Source organism: Ctenopharyngodon idella, chromosome 19, assembly GCF_019924925.1.
Source record: "Ctenopharyngodon idella isolate HZGC_01 chromosome 19, HZGC01, whole genome shotgun sequence".
In the NCBI taxonomy this organism is placed as follows: Eukaryota; Metazoa; Chordata; class Actinopteri; order Cypriniformes; family Xenocyprididae; genus Ctenopharyngodon; species Ctenopharyngodon idella.
This window is the reverse complement of record NC_067238.1, coordinates 21,582,209-21,599,377: the sequence shown is the minus strand read 5'-3', so window position 1 is coordinate 21,599,377 and position 17,169 is coordinate 21,582,209. Positions and strand designations below refer to the sequence as shown.

General features: G+C 38.1%; 2 protein-coding genes across 3 annotated transcripts; one reads left to right on the top strand and one right to left on the bottom strand.

The window, feature by feature from the left end:
* Positions 1-400: 400 nt before the first annotated feature.
* med10 (mediator complex subunit 10) lies at positions 401-2,060 on the bottom strand. Its single transcript, XM_051873253.1, has 4 exons — positions 1,785-2,060; positions 1,523-1,606; positions 1,172-1,274; positions 401-778 (listed from the first exon to the last, which is right to left on the bottom strand). Exons 1-4 carry the CDS (start codon positions 1,904-1,906, stop codon positions 683-685), a joined length of 405 nt encoding a protein of 134 aa, XP_051729213.1. The 5' UTR covers positions 1,907-2,060; the 3' UTR covers positions 401-682.
* Positions 2,061-2,544: 484 nt separating this feature from the next.
* On the top strand, positions 2,545-15,283 carry ube2ql1 (ubiquitin-conjugating enzyme E2Q family-like 1). 2 transcript variants are annotated; one of them, XM_051873252.1, is made up of 2 exons: positions 2,545-4,112; positions 10,682-10,819. In XM_051873252.1, the coding sequence occupies exon 1, from the start codon at positions 3,312-3,314 to the stop codon at positions 4,074-4,076; it is 765 nt and encodes a 254-aa protein (XP_051729212.1). In that variant the 5' UTR covers positions 2,545-3,311; the 3' UTR covers positions 4,077-4,112; positions 10,682-10,819. The 2 variants fall into 2 exon arrangements, with proteins under 2 accessions (XP_051729212.1, XP_051729211.1); XM_051873251.1 differs by having other exon boundaries at positions 2,565-4,019; positions 10,682-15,283.
* The last annotated feature ends 1,886 nt before the right edge of the window (positions 15,284-17,169 follow it).

The window sequence follows — 17,169 nt, the reverse complement described above, 5'->3', positions numbered from 1 at the left end:
TCAGACATGTTTAAATCTCTATTCTGTTACCCAAGTACAAAGCTTTACCATGCTAATGACCTATCTTTCACTGTTCCGAATGCCTCGGGTTTGTCGTCACAGGAAAGACTGTCCTTAAATTGTCATCTAGGGTAAAGTCCCACTGTAAGCTCAGTCATGACTTGTGAATAATGTCATGTGGTTAAAGGAGGACACGTACAAATCAATTCCATCACCACGGCACCAGACAAGTAGTGTGAGATTACACACATGGCGAAAGAGAGCACGCCAGAAAGTAACTTGAGATCATTGGAACCAATGCAACCGAATAAACACCCGAGAAAGGTTGTATAAACAGCTTGCTGATCCGTTTATACATTCATATAAAAAACAATGTGGTTGATATAACCAAAAAGACCGGTTGTTGTGATTACACAAAATAATCATTTATTCAACGGAAAAATAAAAAAATTATGCTGCGAAAATTACAATGCATGAAAAAAAAGCTTTTCACTGTTTCAAGGAAATCCCAAAATATCCCTCAGTTTTCAATCCGTATTCTTGTGAATTACAAAGGCAAATACAAAGATGAAAAAGCTGTAAAAATTTGCATATTTGAATGATGAATTAAACCTTAAAAAACATGTTATATTAATATCAACATATGTACATCTTGCGTTTGAAGTGTCGTGGCACTGGTAAATCATGAAGGAGGATCATCTCCATGAATGGCCTTATATTTAGCCATCTCTTCAGGAAAAACCTTCCCCAGCTCAGAAATGAGGAGGCTTTTAAATTTCTGGAGAAAAAAAGAAACCGCAAAATATTGTAAGAGGGTAAAATGAAGTGCCTCTGTTTGTATTATTCAAAACATACTAGGAAATCATCCATCTACAGAAGAACTATCTAACAATTATAATATATATATATATATACACACACACTAATCTATAATCTATTAATGATGAGCTTATTAATAAAATGTGTCAGTACTGCAGCTTTATTCAGCTAACACCGGAAAAAGGAAATGAAAAGTAAGAAGGCCTGTTCAGACAAGAATGATGACTACAATGATAACTATAAGCAGGAGAGGTAGCATAACTATAAAATATTTATTATGTCCTTTTATAACAAATAACCTGCTGGCACTCCCAAATTATTCATTCATTGTGTTAGCAGGACCAATACTCACAGTCAAGGTGTCAATCTTTCCTTTGACCTGCTCATTTTTAGCCAACGCTCTCTCTAAGCACTCCTTGGTGTAGAGTTGAGGGTTACGACCCTGATCAATATACCTGCGGGCACAGTGCAAAACATCAATAACCAATCATAGCCATTCATGTTTCTATGCAGATGTGATATCTCATATTTCTTGAATATAACAGGTTTGGTGCTCATTAAATGGGTGCACAGAAGGAATGCGTGTACAATGAGGGTAATTTATTTTTTTATTTAAAAAAAAAAAAAAAAAAAATCGATTTACAATAATTTTTCAAGATGGAAATATTCTCAATATATCTCCATTATGAAATGTAATACTCACTCAAACACTTCCAGCGGTACGTTGATATCATGAAGCTGCTGTCGGCATTTCTCAATGTCCTGCAGTCCTGTGATCATAAAATTTCTGAGGAAATAAGCAACCTAATCATTTTCAGGCTTTACTCACGACTGAGTGAGTCAACATTGCAGACACTGAGCTAAGAAAGCCTACTGCTCAAACATCGCTACTATTTTCTATATACTATTTGTTTAAACCAACATAATGTTTTGGATTCGTCTTAAAATAAACAATTACAACTCACAGTTTCTGATTGAGTCCTGTTTGACTGCTGGGCTGAAAATCGCTGACAATAATTCCAAGCTGTCTTATGTTTTCGACGAATTTCTCGAGGTGTTCCTCGAGATTATCAAACTTTTCGGCCATGGCGTGCTGTATTTTACATAAAGGTAAGCGTACGATTAAATTAATCAAGATAAAACTATAAAATTATTGACAAAAGACGGACATCTGTTCACACAACGCAGCTTCCATGACAGCGAACTGCTTTCGGCTGCGTTTCATCCAATAGCTTGTGAGAATGGACTGTTACCCTGGTAACAGAATCCTTCGTTGTGCCGTAAAGTGTTTCGAATTGCTGCAAAATCACTGTTGAAAAAACGTTTCATAAAATATAATTGTGAATTATTTCGGGGTTACTCTGCAGTGGTTTCATTGACCAGTTTGACAATATTACTTTAAAATATAATTCCAAACAACAAATGGATGACATATAATGCATGGTTGATGGCCAGCAACATGGTTCGTTCAGGTTCAAACCCAAAAGATTCATGAAACTGCTGGTGCACTTACAGTACCTTTTCAATGCGAGGTTTGAGTGAAGAGTTTGTATTGATTCATTGGTAGCTGATGAATTATAAGCTCGACCTCTTCCCAACTCAGACATTAGGACAAAGACGCATTATTTATTTATACTGTTTTATTATTATTAATGCTAATAGCGTCTGTTATATTACAGTCATTGTAGTAAAAAAAAAAAAAAAAAAAAAAAGAGAGAGAGAGAGAGAGAGAGAGAGAGAACAAATACACGAGGTTGTACAAGGATAATAAATATTGTTTATAAGATTTTTGTACCCAACACACATGTAAAGCAAGAATCATTCAAATACGAGAACATTTATATAGAAATTACATGTAAAAATACCAAGAATAACAATAAACAAATGGACAATACGCCGAATATGAATTGTCTTATAATAGGGAAAAAATGTAATGACAATAAAAGCGTTAATAATATAGATGTCGAGACTCGAGCAGCGCGTTATTTTCATCCACCAGCATCCAGACAAGTCCCGTGTCTAACGACAGGATTGGCTAGTATGAGCTCTCACGGCTATTGCCGGTCTGTGATTGGACAGTTTAGACGTCAATCACATCGCTGTTCACAACTCCAGCAAACAGTGATCAGGTCAAGGGCGGGATTTGTAGGAATACTGGTGTGAAGAAAAAAATAACTCGTGCTGGACCCTTGATTACTCATTCCGTCCAGGTACAGCGGAAAGCCAACCGACCTGAGGTGCTCCGCTCCTGCTATTCTTGTGTGCGCGAGCCAGATTATCCGTTCATTTTCTAGAAACGTTATCGCGCCACTTGCAGCAGCCGCGGCTGTGCAGCCTCATAGGGAATTATAGGAGTAGGAATATGTATTAAATGAGCGCTCTTGTGTTTCAGTGCACTCGCGGGGGGAAATGATGCATTGAGAAAGAGCTGCTTTGCGGGCGTCTTTTTTTCCGAGCTCCATTACACTCACCTCGAACGGCAAAGCATCACAATGGCTACTCTTTTGCGAAAGATCGGGCTTATTCGACTGCACGACCGAGACACGGAGGACCCGAAGCATCACCACCAGGGCTCATTAAAAGGGACCAAAGGCAACCAGAAAAACAACAACACGAAGCACTGCAACACCAGCAACGAGACCAACAACATCCTCAGCACGCCCGAAATCAAAGCCAGGCGCTTCGACGTGTCCGGCAAGGACAAGCCAGCAGTCAAACAGGACAAACCGAGCAAGGACACGAAAGAGAAGCAGCAAACGGCGGGCAGCAAAGCGACTAGCGGCTCCGTGATGCCCCCGCCGGCGGCGAACCGACAGCACTGCACCCAGGTGCGGACGCGGAGGCTGATGAAGGAGCTGCAGGAGATCCGGCGGCTCGGCGACAACTTCATCACGGTGGAGCTGGCGGACGATAACCTGTTTGACTGGAATGTCAAGCTGCACCAGGTGGACAAGGATTCCGCGCTGTGGCAGGACATGAAGGAGACCAACACCGAGTACATACTGCTGAATGTCACCTTCCCCGACAATTTCCCATTCTCCCCGCCGTTCATGCGCGTCCTCACGCCGCGGCTGGAGAACGGATACGTGCTGGACGGCGGCGCGATCTGCATGGAGTTATTAACGCCCCGCGGCTGGTCGAGCGCGTACACCGTCGAGGCCGTGATGAGGCAGTTCGCTGCCAGTCTGGTGAAAGGACAGGTGAGGATGGGTTATTGCCATAGCAGCGTTGATTTCTTCTCATCTCATGATTCTTGACGCCATCCTCCATTTTGGCATCGGCGCACAGCACAGGTGAAAAGCGTGAAAACATGCAGCATCCATTCAGTACGTTGTTACGCGGGGGTATTACATATATTGCGCGTGAATGTAATTACATAGTAGAACAGAATAAAACATGCCTTCATGTCGTTCCAGACAGGTATTGTTTTATTTCTACAGAAAATAAGATACCTCAGTACCTCCATTCACTTTCATTGCATCTTTTTCCATACATCAGTCTTAAAAATAAAGGTTCTTTATTGGCATCAATGATTGTATGAAGAATGGTTCTATGAAGAACATATATGCAACCTTTCAATTGTACAAATGGTTCCTTATTGTGGAAAAAGGTTCTTTAATTTAATAAAAATGTTCTCGCTGTGAAAAACCCCTTTTAGAACCTTGATTTTTAGGAGTGAATGAAAGTAAATGGTGGCTGAGGCTGTTTGTGTGTTCCCCGGAAGAAAAACGTCACACGAGGCAGAATTGTCATTTTTGAATGAATTATATTTTTAGCAAAGAACCTTTGTTACCAAGAACCATTTTGGCCCTCTATAGGATGCTTAAGTTGGCTGGTTCTTTGCAGATTATGAAAGTTCTTGATGTTCCATTAGAGGTTCTTCTGATTAGCGTATTGCTTCATCCATTAACAGACCAAAGTGAAGACTTCTTGGATTTATTGAAGCTCTGGTACACATGTGGTTTTCTGAAGTACCATAAAAAAGATTATTACATTGCACTATAGGAACTTAAAAAGGGCTATAAAACCCATTTAGGCACATTTATTTTTAAGAGTGAGAGGTGAAGTGTAACCAAAATATGGGTTTTGCACCCCCAACACATTGCATCGGTTGCCCTTCTGTTTTATAAGGTATTTCTTACTACATTTCAAATGCTACACTTCAAAATTAGTTTTATAAACATATATAAATATGAATGGGCTCTTCAATTTATAACCATATAATTATTAAAAGAGCCCCTTTTCAAAATGTTATTTTGCACCAAAAATGGTTTTGCTGTTGTTACAAGCCAACAGAATCATAATCTGGTGCTATTTCAGACCATTTTTCTTAAGAGAGTACTGCAGCCTGGATCTTAACTAGTAATGTGATTAGATGGACTCCATAGATAGATCACATCGGTCATTAGATAGTCCCGTTCTAAGGATGATTGCGAAGACCAGCGTGGGTCATGGAAATGGATGAGAATCCATAATGAAGCTAGAGACTGGCCATTAACCCTCTGCTGTAAATCTGAGAGGAAACCTGTTCATCTATCCTTACCTCAACCTGTCAAGAGCACTAAAATGCCAAATTCATGATGAGTCTGAGAGAGCGGTGACTAGATAACCATTTTCTTCAAATGACCCAAAGCACTCAAGGGTAATTACCATTTTAGCTGCCACTGACACAACAGACCCTCAATTAACATGCAGCTATTGTATTGTAAAAGGAAACGACAGGCCACATTTTGCTTTTTGCTGCAGATCATTCGTGGTTTATCGCCTTTGGAATTAATAATTTGGAATTAAAGTGAATAATTTTCCCCTGCTCTACTGAATTGTGCTTAATTGGGCTTATCCACTTCAAACCTGAGGACATGATGTGCTTTGACAATCATTTAAATTTTAAGTTTTTTTTGTAGTTCGAATTCTACTTTGGTTTTGGAAGATTTCTGCATACCAAAGCTCAGACATTTGCTGTTTTTTAAGGCTTTCTAAATCAGAATCATTTACAGCACAAAACAAAATCAACAAAAAATTGAAAATAATAGAATTCATGTACATAAGACATAAAACTATTGGATCCCACTTTATATTAGGTGTCTTTACTATGCACTAAGATTTAAATTAATCATTTGATACAATGCACTTATTGTGTACATACGTGTTTTTCCACTGTACTTTTTAATGCTTAAGACCATAACATGCATTCATTGACCAATAGGCTATAGATTAGAAATGAAAAGAACTCTAATCAAGAGTCTAATCTGCCTTACTTTATATGATCAACAACAATATTCCTGCTCTGCCTTGTTAAAGGATTGGTTCACTTTAAAATGAAAATTCCCCCAATCTTTACTCACCCTCAAGCCATCCTAGGTGTATATGACTTTCTTCTTTCTGATGAACACAATCGGAGATATATTAATAAATATCCTGACGCATCTGAGCTTTATAATGGCAGTGAGCAATACCAACAAGTAGGAGCTAAAGAAAGTGCCTACATCCACATCCATCCATCATAAACGTACTCCACAAGGCTACGGGGGGTTAATGAAGGCCTTCTGAAGCGAAGCGATGCATTTGTGTAAAAAAAAAAAAAATCCATATTTAACAAGCTATGAAGTAAAATATCTAGCTTCCGCCAGACCGCCTTCCGTTTTCAAGTTAGGAAGAAAGAGCAATGCCTCTCGCAGTTTAAAAAGCTTATGCTACATCCTACGCCTTCCCTATTCAACTTACGGAAAAAGCTTAACTGACACGATGCTAGTTCCTTTTTTTTTCGTAATTTGAAAACGGAAGGCGGTCTGGCAGAAGCTAGATATTTTACTTCATAGCTTGTTAAATATGGATATTTATTTTACACAAATGCATCGATTCACTTAAGAAGGTCTTTATTATCCCCCTAGAGCCGTGTGGAGTACGTTTATGATGGATGTAGGCACTTTCTTCAGCTTCATAAATGATGGTATCGCTCACTGCTATTATAAAGCTCGGATGCATCAGGATATTTATTAATATATCTCAGATTTTGTTCATCAGAAAGAAGAAAATCATATACACCTAGGATGGCTTGAGGGTGAGTAAAGCTTGGGGTAATTTTCATTTGAAAGTGAACTAATCCTTTAAATTTACAGACAACTTCCTTTTTGACATAAGACTGTAAGCAGCATCAAACATGTGATGCTATGATGCAAAGAGCAACACTGTTTACCCCTATCTGGCACATGTTGGTTACATAATCCCCACCGTCTGTGTTGTCCCAGAATGCACAGAGGCCGAGCGCGACCATTGACTGATCTCCATTCACAGGATTACCCATCAGGCACTTCACACGGGTACTGCGTTGCACTCGATACACACCAAACCAAAATAGCGCAGGGAGACGTCGGTGATGCCGTTAGCATGCTGCAGGGAAAACGCTGATGCAAATAACCTGGATTAACATCGGCACGACTCCCCACGCATTTTCGCTTCCCTCCCTAGCGCTCTCCACTGTTGCCTCTCAAGCGTGAGAGAAGCGATTTCCAAGAGAGACCGTAAACACAATAAAGCTTAATTAAGGCTCCATTGGCTCCTTTTAATCCAAAAATCACAGGCTTTTCTGAGGGGATAGGGCAGCCTCTTCTCGATTGAGCACATGCGGTTACTTCTGGGCCATTAGATCTCATCCTGACTGATGGAGCCTGAGGGAAGAGCTGGCTATTTCTGTCTCACTGTCCCTGCTGTCTTACATCAGCACTGGCACTAGACTGACCTCAGTCCTGGGGCATCTGAAAGCACATCCTTTTTGCTCATTTAGTGGATGCTGGGTCTGTGAGATCTCTTGCGTAGTCTGTAGTGGCATATTTGTATGGCTGTGCTTTGCATGCAGAACCTAATTCTTCGACTGGTCTTAAAGGAGAAGTTCACCCCAAAATCTAAAAAGAAATAAAAAAAAAGGCCATTGTTTTCTGTGAAAAAAATTTGATTTTAGAGCAGCTTTGACGTCCAGTTTTGTTGGAAAGTACATTCTGCTTAACATCTTATTTTGTGTTTCACAGTGGGAAAAAAAGAAATTAATGGAGTGAACAATGTGAGTAAATGATTTTTGGCTGAACTATTCCATTAAAGATACCCTTTATGTGAAACAATTTACAGTCCGTATTTGGTCTTCTTTTATTTTTAAATATGGCATTTGTTCCGCCTTTGCAAAAGTGTACATATGTCTCACTGTCACACTTTGGCTTGTTTATAATAAATAATATGTTAGATCATGCCAGGTTGTTGGCCGGTATTTTGATGAAGCCAGACAAAAAAAGTTGGCAGAGTGCAGAACAGGCTTTAGAGTTTGATAAATACCTTTTTTTTTCTTTTGATATACAAGTACCTGGTCTTATTATGCACGATTTATGTACATTATTCAAAAAAAAAAAAAAAAAATGGCCTTGGTAACCTTTAATAAAAAAGTTATGATCATGCTCTTAATTTTAAAAAAAGATCTATCTATCTATCTATCTATCTATCTATCTATCTATCTATCTATCTATCTATCTATCTATCCATCCATCCATCCATTTACAATATTTACAAGTTATGATCTTGCTCTTAATTTTAAAAAAAGTATCTTCATTTTTTAAAAAATCTATCTATCTATCTATCTATCTATCTATCTGTCTGTCTGTCTATCTATCTATCTATCTATCTATCTATCTATCCATCCATCCATCCATCCATCCATCCATCCATCCATCCATTTACAACATTTACAAGTTATGATCTTGCTCTTAATTTTAAAAAAAGTATCTTAATTTTTTTAAAAATGTAATCATCTATCTATCTATCTATCTATCTATCTATCTATCTATCTATCTATCTATCTATCTATCTATCCATCCATCCATCCATCCATCCATCCATCCATTTACAACATTTACAAGTTATGATCTTGCTCTTAATTTTTAAAAAAAGTATCTTAATTTTTTAAAAAATGTAATCATCTATCTATCTATCTATCTATCTATCTATCTATCTATCTATCTATCTATCTATCTATCTATCTATCTATCTATCCATCCATCCATCCATCCATTTACAACATTTTACATTTACAAGCTATGATCTTGCTTTTAATTTAAAAAAAAAGTATCTTCATTTTTAAAACTATCTATCTATCTATCTATCTATCTATCTATCTATCTATCTGTCTGTCTGTCTGTCTATCATCCATCCATCTATCCATAACATTTACAAGTTATGATCTTGCTCTTAATTAAAAAAAAAACTATCTTAATTAAAAAAAAATTGTTATCTATCTATCTATCTATCTATCTATCTATCTATCTATCTATCCATCTATCCATTCATCCATCCATCCATCCATCCATCCATAACATTTACAAGAGTTACAGTCACAAACAGGCAGACATCTTGAGACATTAATAGGGGGGATCGCATTTCTGTGCCCGTGCAGCATTAAAAATCTCTTTTTTAATACTTTGAAATGATCACTTTAGGGAGGAATATCATACTGTGAGAGCTGGATGTTTCTACTGTGGGATACCGCAATCATGGATGCACCATTGCATCATTTCTATTCCCATTATCCTTTACCAGTGATCAAAATGGCTGAACCTGGTGTTAAAATGCTCTTGAAGCTTGTTTGAATAATTCAGCCTGAGGTTTTATCAAGCACAGCCTCTTGATTTACTGTGTCTTCAAAGCTCAGAGCAGTCGGCTTTGAAATTGAAAATTGGAAAACCTCTTAAAATGGAGCACCAGGACCATTTAATCAGACCATAATGTGTCATTCACACATCTGCTTCTGCATGTCAGTTACACAACATATGAAAAGACAGGTAAATAAATCTAGCATCAGACTACACACACCTACATACTTTATCTCTCAACTTTGATTTCATACTTGGAGGTTGATTTTGACAGACTGGACTGATCTGATTCAAGCTTTTTTGATTCTTTATAGCAAACCTCAGATGGCTTTTTTGGGACTAAAGGATTCACTTATAAGCATAATAATATAAACATATACTATATACACGTGTATAAACATGTATAATTTAAAGGGTTGAATCAATTTTATGGGTAAATTTCTTTGCACATCACAAGGAATAGTGCAATTGCAAATAACTAATTTAGCTCCAAACTTAGCATTGGTCAAACTACAAGTTGATGTGCTGATCTGCTCAACATTCAGAAAGGACCACAGTGTTTACATTCTTCATGATGTATGAAGGTCTTACTTATAGTTGTTTGCATATTAAACTGGCATAGAAACCAATGTAACATAATTAAATTACACTTCACCTTTAAATTGTTAGCCTAAATTATATTTGAAAGTTAAGTGTTTATCACAATATCACTATCCATTATAATTAACCATGTGTAATTTTTCTCTTGGGCTCCATGTACTGCCCTATGTTTAAGACAAAAGGAAGAATGCTTTTCCGCTTCCCATCTCTTGAAATATAATGGATATGTTTAAGATTGCATAGTTTGTCTCTCTGTAGCTGGTAAATCTGTGTAGCTGAGTCATTCAGGTTGAACAAAATCTTTCACATTTTAAAAACTGACTTTAGAGTGCATATCCAGGAATCATAAACTGTTGTCAAAATGTGTGGATCGTTGCAGCCGATTCTGGACAAAAGCACCTATTTGGACAGGAAGAGATGTCTGACTGGCATGTTAAACTATAAAATAATAATGAGATAAGAAGTATTAAAATATTAATTATATTTTATTATTAGAATATTATTTTGAACACACCTTAGCCAACAATTCCATTTCCATTATTCCTTTTGAAGTTCCTTAAATTCAGTATGTTTCACTTGTTTTTTGATAGATGATAATCTTGATTTCTCCAAATTTTGTGTTTTCTCTTTAGGGTCGTATCTGCAGGAAAGCAGGCAAGTCTAAGAAGGCCTTTAGTCGTAAGGAAGCTGAGGCGACCTTCAAGAGCCTTGTCAAGACCCACGAGAAGTATGGCTGGGTGTCCCCTCCCGTGTCCGACGGCTGATGTCAGCATCTTCGACGGCAATCCTGACATGGCTTTTTTTCAGTTGGGTTTTCTTCTTTTTCATCATCAAACTTAACTACGAAAAAAAACAAAAGCTAGCGCATCATATCTTACACATCAACGTGGCACATTCACCATCACCCCGTCCTCCACTCTTCTTCATCGAGGTGCCATGGACCGAACACTCGCTGCGACATCACAATTACTCATGAGTGGGTGTCACTGCAGCTACATACAGCTAAGGACTCTGGATATGATTGAGGCTCCAAGCAAAGTTAAATGTCCACCAATCCCACATCCTCACTCAATATCCTTGTCTATCCATCTGTTTTGCTTCTTTTCTTCACCATCCATCCCTCTTTCTTTTTATAGCTGACAATGCATTGCACTGAACAGCATCAGACTTGCCCCCATTTACATGCAAATGACTTTGTTAACACTTAATAGATAAGTAGATCATTACACTACATTTGAGGTTCAGTTTTTCTGGTTTCCTCCTCATCGGCTGTGCTGTTTTTCACGGTTGGATGCAACATGATGATTGTAATTTATGTAGAGCTGTGCTCTTTCTTTTCCTCTGTATGCGTGGCAAAATTTAGACATCACTGTGTTGCGTAGATGGTCATTGATTTCCAATGGAGAAAAAATACTCTAGGGCTTTGTTCAGACAGGCAAATATCTGATTTTTTTATCTGACTCAAATTCAATTGTTTTTTGAAGTCTGAACCTAAAAAAGACATGAAACCCAGTTTACAAACCCATATGTGTTCACATACATATGTGGTTTGAAATCCAATCAATTTTAAGATCTGAATAGATCATTTTCGCTCACTTTTTCCTCATATAGCATACTATGTGACTTTCACTGTTACGAATAGTGAACGAGTACACGAGTCAGCAGTAAAAATGCCTCTTGTGAGTCCAGCACTCACAAGATTTCATGATAGACAAAAGCAGAGGCAAAATTCCCAGTTTTTTTTGTCCTCTCTTTCCACACTGACAGCTGCTCTTGGTTGTTATATGAGAAAGTCTGGCATCGTGCTGATGCTTACATCATCACAATGGCAACCAATGTAGATGCACCGGATATGGACAAACACCAGATTTCATCACTCACAAAACGAGGGACTGTCAGTCCTAAAGACTGGATTTGAAAAATTGGATAGATTCACAGTGTGAACAAAGCCTTTGTTGCTTATGCAGAGGTCAAAGAAAAAAAATGTGAACCACCTCTGTTGGTCATTCTATTATTTGTTTTTGGAGAAGACCAAAAGCTCTTAATTCTGATGATTTAGATACCAGATGGCATTAACGAATGTCGACGTCCCAATGGGATCTCGATAGAGAGAGGCATGTGACAGACATGGTGATGTTTGCACATGAGATGTTGAGTGTTCGTCGTGGCATCTGTCCCCATGGAGCACTGAGCGACAGGACAATGCCGACTGAGCGGACCCAGCCCAATGTGAGCGACAACATAAGGATGTTACTGTAACTTGGCACCTTCACATGCCGATGCCACAGCTGATGCCCCAAACACGATCAAACATTAATTGTGCTGATTCACTTGTACTATTTTGGCTCATCAATCGATACACTTGTAGTTGTGGGCCCGATTCCTCCGCCTTGCACTGACTCTGCATCACTGTGCTGTGTGCTTGATCAATACTAGACTAGAACAACAGTAAACAGGACAAAATGGCCGACAGCCCAGGATATAAGGTCTCATGACTATAAACGTCGCTCTCAAACTGCGTAAATCAACGCACAATCTCAGTTATGGCTTCAAACCTGGACTCTGGTAGCTGGTGCTGCTACTGTTGACAAGAGCCAGATGAAGAAGGACAGAGGTGGAGAGAGAGAGAGAGAGAGAGAGAGACGCTGAGGGGGCGACTCCTTTGTTCAGAAACCTTGAGGAATGAGGGCGGCTCGTTTAGTTGCCTGATTGATGCTCCGAGAGAGCTGCAGCTCGACGCCTTGATGTTTATTGACTTCTCCTCCAAATGTCAGCGTGAATCCGGAACAGCTCAGACTGCATCTTGTGAGCGATGAGATGTAGAAGAGCTTTGTTTATTTTAGACCCCACCCCACCCATGGCGCTCTCCACACGGTGTGTGAAATACAAATGACACAATAGTCGAGAAGGCAAAATCATGGGTGTTGTTCACATATTGGGTGTATTAAAGGAATAATTCACCCAGAAATGAAAATTCTGTCATTTTCGCATCTTCATGTTGTTTCAAACCTGTATGACGTTCTTTCTTCAGTGAAACACTAAAGGAAAAGTGTGTACTGGCTGCTCTTTTCCATTAAATTGTCGATCTCGAAAATAGTCTTTCGAAGCCATACAATACTTTTATGTGAGTAAAGGCCTAAATTTAAGGAAAGAACTTAAAGTCTTGTGCTTCACTGTTTGTCCATTCAAATACAGCGCATTTAAACTCCACGAGTCAAATTTGATGTTAGTGATGTTTTGACGTCAATAAAATCATTTGAATATGTGGAAACCCTGTTGAAAAAAACAGCATATGCTGGTTAGGTATGTTTTGAAGCATGGTAGTTGGTTTGGTATGCTGGTCCTTAGTTGGTTGTGAGCTGGTTTAAGCTGGTTATTAGCTGGTCCTGAGCTGGAGCTAGTTCCTTAGGACCAGCACTTGACCAGCTTAAACCAGCTCATGACCAGCTAAGGACCAACTAAGGACCAGCTCACGACCAACTAAGGACAAGCATAAACCAGCTCAAACCAGCTGCCATGCTTCAAAACATACCTAACCAGCATATGCTGTTTTTTTCAACAGGGAATGCCAATAAATACTGTATGAGAGCTACTGCGAATGGGAAGATTAATACAAGATCCCACTTATTATGGGATTTTGGATTTTGTTGGCCACCCAAAGTTATCATGCCTTCAGAAGACTAGAATATAGCGTACGCAACTGTTGACCAATATTATTATACTTTATGGTGATTTTTTTGTCTTTTTTTGGAGCTTGACAGGGCCCAATCCACATCCACTGTCATTATATGGAGAACGACCATATATAAAGAACGACCATTACATTCTTCAAAATGTCTCCTTTTATGTACCACAGAAGAGTGTTAGTCATACAGGTTTGGAATGACATTTTTGGGTGAAAAATATTCCCTTAAAATGATGCTTCAAGGTTGGAAAAATCATATTTCCTTGTTGTGAGATGCCGTTTCATATGATATTTTGAGGGTAGTCTTCTCCAGACATGGAAACAGCATGTGCCAAATGCTTAATGTACTTTGTCACCATTTCCTTGTGTGTTTTCCTGTTTGTAACTGCTGCGCTCTCAGTAGAAAGACTCTCTGCTATTACTGACGATTTCAAATGTCAGATGAGAAGCTGCTAATTCATTTTAAAAAAGGACGAAGACACTGATGTATAAATGATAAAACTGCAAATGCTGATGCCCTGGAGGATGAAAGCGAAACAACACTGTTGATCCGTTACTGATATTTATTTCTGTCTAGTAGCTTTTTTTGTTATTGATATTAAGGTTATCCAATACAGTGAGTGTCTAGTTCTTCACTCCGATGGAAAGCACTACATTTTGCTGTATACAATGATCATTTTATCCTGGTCATCGAAATTAAATACATGTTGATCACCGGAGAACCTAATTCATGTTCGTATCACTGCAGTGATTGTAAAAACATGCGTAAACCCTCATGGGTGGCTTATTGCAGATTTCTGTGTCTGGTCGCAGATGGTATCTCTTATCACTACTGAAGTGCATTTGGTCTTCTCCAGACTCTGTTTGGACATTAAGAAGTGGTTGTGTGTTTTCCTATTTAGCGAGAGGAGATACTATACCAAGGACTTATTATAACCAGTCAAAAATATCGCGAAATTGGATGTTTTCCGGTTTAAAGCATAATTTTGTGATATAGTTTAGATCAGTAGTTTGCAGAAACTAACTAACAGAGTTAATCGTCCAAACGAGTGAGATGATTCTGTTGTATTATATCTGCATGTGGTCTGTGATTGTTAGCTAGCTAACTTGTTTTCTTTTTCTTTTCTTTTTTTCAAAAAAAAGCAAGAAAGTAATGAAAAAGAGCAGAAGCCGCTTCTTTGTATTTTTTTTCTCGTTTGTTCAGTTTGTCCTGATTTTCTTTATTAATGTCCTTAAATGTCAAATTGTGTTCTATGAATGTGTTTTAATTTATTTGTAGTTTGCCAAAATGAAGATTTTGAAGCATGTTGCAGGCATTGTCACTGATGATAAAAAAGAGAAAGAAAAATAAATGAAAAAATATAATATATGTACCTGAATTGAAAGGAGTCTGGTATATGTAGTGATCTCAGGCTTTCACAGGGTGAAAGGTAAAACTACAAGACAATGTGTTTTCTGCACTGCATAAACATCATGCCAGGATGTGGTCAGAGCAAAACCAAACAGGAATGTGCAATAAAGGCTGTAGGCTGATTCCACCCTGGAACAATTTTGTGTTTGTCTTCCTTGCTCTCTAGGATCTCTGCAGTCACTGAGGTTTGGAACATGTGGTTTTGTTCTGCCCAGCGGGTTTGAGGATATCAAATCACCCATGACGGTGAATGATAACACCAGCTTCTCACTAGAAACCCATCAATGGAGTGTGCACTTGTTCATATTTTCCCTCATTAAGACCATATGTACATTTCTAGAATTTCTCTCTCACTTGTTGTCAGTAATTATATTACGATATAACAACTGTGTTCATTTATTCATTTATATGTTTAAGTTAAAAGCCCCTGACGTAACAGCTCATTGCTATGCAACAAAATGATCTGCTATGGGTGCTGCACAGTGATATGTTTACCAAGTGAGCAACTGTTAATATATTCTGGGGTTTAGCACGGCTGCTGTCAGGGTTGCCAGGTTTGCGTAACATAACCAGTCCAATTGCTATTTAAAACCTGCCCAATCACAGCCAAAACTAGCCCAATCGTGTTCCGGGGGGTTTCCCGGTAAAAATTGCATTAAAAATCACTTTAACCCGCAGTCAAAAAAAACAACCCACAACAACAATGTAAAAGTAGCCCAATTCCGCGAGAAAACCGCAGACTTGGCAACACTGGCTGCTGTGTCAACCAATCAGAAACCAGGACTGCAACTATGTATTATAATACATAGTATTATAGTAATATCTAAATATTAATATAACTTCATACTTCTTATAATTCATAATATGTAATAATTATATTTCAGTATAGTGAGAACAACATTTGTGTTAGAATAATGACAATTGGGGGAGAATGTAAAAAGATCATGACAAAATATCATTTTGATATAATTTATTTAAACCATATAATTTTAAAAATACAAAAAAAATGATTTTTGTGGTAAAATATATAAAGCTTGTTTCTGCCACGGAACAAAAAAGTAGTTTTTTTTACCTCACAATTCTGACTTTTATTTATTTATTTATTTATTTTAGAATTGTGAGTTTATCGTGAGCAATTTGGACTTTATAACTCACAATTCCGACTATTTTGAGATATTTTATGAGATATAAACTCAGAATTGTGAGGGAAAAAAGTCAGAATTGCGAGGTACAAACTCACAATTGCGGAAAAAGTCAAATTGCAAGATTAAACGTCACAATTACCTTTTATATTCCATGACGAAAACAAGCTTCCATAAATATATGACACTGATATGTTTATGAAAGTCTTAGAGAGAGGCTCATGCCTTTAATTTGCAATGATTTCAGTTTTAGGTGTTAAGATTTACTTATTTGCATGGTTGAACAGTAAAAAACGCTTCAACATACAATTAAGGGACACAAATCATATTTAAGAATAAAAATAACAGAGACTTGGTGGAGGTGGGCTCTTTGGAGGGCCCCAGAAACATGACTGCAAGTGTTTCATGGGCAGCACCACTTACATTCCTTTCAGAAAAATGAAAATGGAATTAGCTCAAGTCCCAGATTAGATGGAATACAGCAGTTGGGTTGCAAGATCCAAGAACAGTTTGTACAGGAAGGAAGGACAGGTCTCGTCCCTGTCTGCTCTGCCGTGGGGCTTACAAGGACACTGATAAGTATACGTGTGGGAAGGTCATGAGGTCCGAACGCATTTCTCACCCAAACAAAACACACTTCTCACATGAGCCAGCCTCAGTCACAGTCTGTCTGTGCTGAAAGCACCTCTAATTGATCCCAGAGCACAAAGCAGTTTTCTCAGTTCTAACAATACAGAAAGAGAGAGAGTTTGGTCACAAACTACTGCACTGTCTTATGCAAAATAAATATATTTACATACTTGAATTTAATAAATAAGCAGGGCTACTTTATGTATTTTTTTTTTATTTTGACACAATATTGCAAAGCTTTGTTTAACTAGT

Bases quoted from the DNA above. Each gene is read 5' to 3' on its own strand.
- med10 (XM_051873253.1), bottom strand. From the start codon at position 1,906: ATGGCCGAAAAGTTTGATAATCTCGAGGAACACCTCGAGAAATTCGTC. The intron at 1,607-1,784 runs GTGAGTTGTAAT...TTATTTCCTCAG, and splicing joins ACAGGACTCAATCAGAAACT to AAATTTTATGATCACAGGAC. The intron at 1,275-1,522 runs GTGAGTATTACA...CTGTGCCCGCAG, and splicing joins GTACCGCTGGAAGTGTTTGA to GTATATTGATCAGGGTCGTA.
- ube2ql1 (XM_051873251.1), top strand. From the start codon at position 3,312: ATGGCTACTCTTTTGCGAAAGATCGGGCTTATTCGACTGCACGACCGA. The intron at 4,020-10,681 runs GTGAGGATGGGT...TTTTCTCTTTAG, and splicing joins CCAGTCTGGTGAAAGGACAG to GGTCGTATCTGCAGGAAAGC.